This window comes from Lolium perenne, chromosome 2 (genome assembly GCF_019359855.2).
Source record: "Lolium perenne isolate Kyuss_39 chromosome 2, Kyuss_2.0, whole genome shotgun sequence".
In the NCBI taxonomy this organism is placed as follows: Eukaryota; Viridiplantae; Streptophyta; class Magnoliopsida; order Poales; family Poaceae; genus Lolium; species Lolium perenne.
In genome coordinates, this window is record NC_067245.2 from 215,818,374 (window position 1) to 215,823,684 (window position 5,311).

General features: G+C 43.0%; 1 protein-coding gene across 1 annotated transcript; it reads right to left on the minus strand.

Moving 5' to 3' along the window:
- Nucleotides 1-2,232: 2,232 nt before the first annotated feature.
- On the minus strand, nt 2,233-5,063 carry LOC127334839 (uncharacterized). The gene is made up of 7 exons (XM_051361382.2): nt 4,787-5,063; nt 4,116-4,196; nt 3,933-4,021; nt 3,766-3,840; nt 3,331-3,452; nt 2,999-3,202; nt 2,233-2,597 (listed from the first exon to the last, which is right to left on the minus strand). The coding sequence occupies exons 1-7, from the start codon at nt 4,907-4,909 to the stop codon at nt 2,494-2,496; spliced, it is 798 nt and encodes a 265-aa protein (XP_051217342.1). The 5' UTR covers nt 4,910-5,063; the 3' UTR covers nt 2,233-2,493.
- Nucleotides 5,064-5,311: the final 248 nt, after the last annotated feature.

The window sequence follows — 5,311 nt, forward strand, 5'->3', positions numbered from 1 at the left end:
ATGGTTAAATAGTAGATGGATGGAGAGAATAAGAATGGTCTGTTGTTATCGTAATGTAAGTTAGATATCAGAAGGTTAGGACTTCTGAAAGAGGTAACTGGATCTGGGCCTCCTGGCCAGTAATATGTGTTCAGAGAGAAGTACTCAAATAAAATATGAAGGAAGGTAGCCATCTCAATATGCTCAGTTTTGATGGTGCAGCTAATGACACGCTCCTCAAGGATAGCAACACTCAATAGACAACTAAACTAACCTTTTGTAAGAAATCACCTCACTCGGTAACAAAATTAGTGTTTGTTTTACGTATGAGGGTAACACTTCATACGGAAAGATCTATTCTAAGATGAAGAAATGCAGTGTGCATGCTTCAAACAAAACAAGTAACTGAACATGTTAGAATGCTCAATAGGTAAAAAAAATACTTGGAAGTTCGCTATTAACTAGCAGGTTCTCAAAACATACAGTTAGTAGCATCCTCCTCGCTCATCCCCATGAAGTGAGCCACATCTGCAACGCTGATTGTGGAATATGCAGAAGTCAACAGCTCGAATATCCTCTTTCTGTAGCTTTCTACATATGGCAAACAAAAGTGCAAATTCTGAGTTAACCAGTAAGGCAATAACGTAATCACAAACAAAAACAATGCTACATTACTTCCAAAGTTCCAAGTAAACTTCAAGACCAGATGACAATGCAAGCAACAGGGAAATTTGAACCACGTGATAAGTTCAGAAGTCAACCTTTTTTGGACAGGTAATTGCCGTAAAGATTCATAAAAGAACATATAACCTCTATATCAATTAAAAATACCACATCAGTGCCACGTAAGGACTGTAGCTGGCATAACTGTACTTTCCAAACAGACGAAGAATGCATTGAAGTGTTCCATTCGTTGCATCACGTTGTTAATTAGACAAACTGTCCAAATCTGCGGTATTTAGGAACCAAACAAAAAAGATCTCTTATCTAAGCACTATCAAAAGTTCAAAACCATGTGTATACATTGGAGACATAAACCTGGTGTTGCAGCCATCTATGGGACCAATATTTCATATACGTGTAGGAAGCTTCAACAGCCAAACCATAGTAGAACAAACCTCTACTACCAATGTCGGAGTCATATTGAGTGAGGATCTTGTCCGATTGCACAGATAAATCTTCTCCATGAATACTCATAAAGATAACCCACTTATCTCCCTGCCCCCCATCCCCACCACTAAACAGAGCTCCCACTTGTCTATGTTTTGTGGAAATGTTAAATCAACTTGTTAAATGGAACTTATCGCCTCTCAATCAGGCCGTTGCATGTGTTTTAGCAAGACCGAAAAGAGGTGAAAGATTGGGACCCATTGCCTACTTTAGGGCCTCTCAATTTCTCAAAATTAAATCATCTAATTTGAGAGATGAACAACACTCTGATGTATTTTAGGGCCTCTTAATTTCTCAAAATTACTTCCAATAGAAGTGGAAAAAAAAAGGGAAAGCATCAAAAAGTGTTGCTAACAACTGGGAAAAAATGTATTTCGCCAACAGGATTGAGTAGATGGAGATCTTTCGGCAGAGTGCAAAATGAAAGCTTGGAAAAGGTTAAACCACTTACAAGATAGTCTCTACAAAATCTCTCAAAAAATACTTTAAATTTCATTAAATTAAATAAAAACTCAGATTAGAAGGTAAAAGCGGGTCTGCGGTATCAACTCAAACACGACAAGCCTACTTTCTACGGCACACGTTCTTCTATTTCTTGTTAACCTGATTTGCTTGGCAACGATCAGATGACAACACTGAATGTCCGTGCTCAACGCCGTTTGTAAAACTGGCCAGATTTGAACAATCACCTGTGTTCCTAAAGTACAGCATTGCCCACAATAATGGCAACGCACCAGACCGAAAGCTAGTTCAGCAACGGTTGCACATTTAGAACATTAGGCTGTTTATAGTGGGGAGTAACATAAGGTGGTGTCATACATAAGTTACTAGTCTATGTTACTAGTGGAAAGTAACATAGAGATGGTATCATGCAAAGTCTCATTTATTTGTTAGTAGACTCATTTTATCTTGGTGTGTGATGTTATAGTAACATAGCTAGTTACCACCTCCCTCTCTTTCTTCATTTATTCATTTATTGCTATGCCATGTCACCAAAATACCTTGTAATGTGTGATGTTACTACCTAAGTTACTCACACTATGAGCAGTCTAAGCAGTCTTAGAACAAAACTGTGGAACATCATAAAAGAATTTTCTGGGCTAGATTTGATGATTAACACATTAAAGATGCTACAATGCACAGTTGGAATGATACCAGGTCTGATAATAAAGCAAATGGAAGAAAAACCTAGCTACAAAATCATAACTAGCCACATCCCCCACACTGGAGTTCCCTCTGTCAACTTTAAACATAAACCTAACCAGATAAAGTTACAACAGAAGGTAGCATTAATCTACTAGCAAAGATGACTTGTCGCATTCCATAGCTGATGGGCCAGCCAATCTACTCTTGAGGAGGACCTTGAGGAGGAGGTCCACGGCCACGACCCCCACCACGTCCACGACCACGGCCTCTGCCCCGACCTCGGCCCCTTTCCCTATCACCTTCTGCATGAGATAAGTAATTATAAGCTTCGTTCTACAATATCTTAAATGCTATTAAGCACAATCGGTGAGGTACCACATTCAAGATAGCGTCGCAAAATATGAAAGGAATTCAAGGTAATGCCAATTTATAACATCAATACTACCTCTGTTCCTAAATTGAACTCCCAAAACATTATATATATTTATTACGAACCAAGGGTGTACTTTCTAAGAAATCATTTTCAGTGACCCACGCATTAATGTTGTACTCAAATACTAAGATCAGTAATGACACCAAATAATGAATTAAAAAGGTAACAAGCAAGAAACAGAAAAGTTAATGAACTGATGAGAGTGATATTCAACAGAAGTAACCATAATATCAATAAACTGATGAGAGAGTGATATTCAACAGAACTAACCATAGTATCCTTGCGGAGGAGGTGCGTTATACTCCCCACCATAATAACCACCAGCTTCTTCATTTACATAGCCATCACCACCGTAACCCCTTCCAGGCCCAAAGGACCCCCGCCTACCCCTTCCTCTCCCCCTGCCACGATATCCACGTGGACCCTCAAAGTCAGCATTCTCATCATCATATTCTGCCCCTCCATTGCTAAATCCTGTATTACAATGGCCCAAATGTAAAAAAAACAGAAGAATCAGGAAATAGGAACAAGACCAACCATAATAATCCATAACTTGCAGACATGTCAACTTTTCAATTAAGTGTGAGCATGCAGATATTTACCTCTTCCTCTGCCCCTTCCTCGGCGGCCACGTCCTCTTCCACGGCCACTTGGTAAGTCCTCTGCATCCTGATCTAAGTCAGTTGGTGGCCTGACCTGATCAGCAGGTATCGGTGGCTGGTAACTGCAAAATTCAGAGCTGTGTTAAATATACGTCATGAAGAAAAGAATCAGCCCAAAAGAATTAACACTGTGCTAAGAGACCTATTCACAAAGATTATCACTATGACAAATTGCATTCTCGAAGAGCACTACGACAAACAAGGGAGCAGTTAATTCTTTTTGTAAAAGGTTAATGTTGTTGGAGAAACTACAGAGAATATTTGAAACAATAAGGGATTGCAAACTATTTGATCCTTATATATAGGACTGGAAATCATGTGTACAAACACTCTGCAGAAAACATCAAACATGGGGAAAGGCTGGATCCAACTAACCCAGGAGACGACGTATCCAGCTCCTTCTTCGACAAGGTAATGGTGATCAAGGAGACATGGCGAGTAGTCTCAAGACTGTCAAAAAGACAAGATATAATCGCATCAGAACACAATGCCAATCCCAACTTAAAAGAAGTATTAAGTTTAACAAAACATCAAGTGCATACATGTTAAGGCCTTCTTCCAAGGGTTCCCAGGTGTCGGTTATGTCAATTGACTCGATGGAGTTATTCTGGTGGAGACCAACGATCCTTCTCTGCTCAGGAAAGGCATGAACAATTAGTAAACTTAAACAGAGCTGCAAGGTCTATCAGGTGTTAAGAAGTGGTGTTGTGAAACTCCCGTTTTACCTTGAGAAGCTCTACGATGGCCACCGTCTTGTTGATAGCCCTCCCCATAGCCTTGATCACAATTTCCTCTGTGGCCTCATCCTGTTGAGGACGGAGAGATGAGATGATTTATGTACTTGGAAAATATAGATATACCCTAGACAATTGATCACGCACTAGCCCAAACCAGAAGACAGCCTATGACTGCTAAATTTTACTGCCCTCTAATGCATCCACACCGATACCGAACAGTATCAGTAACAGCTAAAAGTAAAAACAAAATCTCAGTGCCCAACTTAGAAATCGATTAGTGGGTAGCATAGCGAAGTATAGTATAGATTCCTAAAAGCTTCATCTCAAACTCAAAGCAAACCCTACATATCCACCACCAACAACGGCAATAAACAAATCGCCGCAGCGGAAAGCGGTCCCTGCCTGAAACAGTTGAAATAACAGAGCGAATACTACTAGTCAACCAACGCCTATAGCACCACACCGAAGCCGGATGCCCTAGATCAACCCAACCAACACCGCCCGATTCGACCGTCGCGCCGGCAGCGCACTGAACCCGCACTAAACCCTAATAAGCCGGAAGTCGCCATATAGAGTACACACAAACAAAACAAAAACAAAATCGATTTCGTCCCCTTCGCGGAGAGCAAGCGGAAGCGAGGCGGCGTCGGCGCGTTTACCTGGAGCAGGGCGAGGGCGTAGGTGATGTAGTTGCGGGTGCGGCCCTGCGCGGTGATGCGGATCTCGTTGGCGCCGATGGCCGCCTCCTCCCGCGGCTTCTCGACCCTCTGGTACCGATCCATGGGCGAAACCGTCGGCGTCGGAGGAGACGACGTTGGGTCGCTGCGGTTGCGGTGGATTGATTGGGGAGCGGGTCGCGGTTGGTTGCCTGGCGGAGGTCGTCGGGGTGGGCTGATATAGGAGGAGCGAGGAGGAAGCAGAGAGCGGATAGGGTAGGGTTGGCGTGGTTCTGACAGGGACCCGGTTTCGGGGTCCGGGCCCGGCACGTTTGCGCCGCGTGCTGCGTTGGGTGGATTGGCTCTACTTGATTTGGTCCAGGCGGAGTGCGGGCTGATCTGGACCGTCGGTTGGCTGATCGGATGGTGGCCCGACAGGGACTTTGTCCCTGCGTGATTACAATCGACGCGTGTTTGCGTTGCGTCATCTTGTGAGTTGGGAGCCATGATCGCGTACGGGTTCTTGCA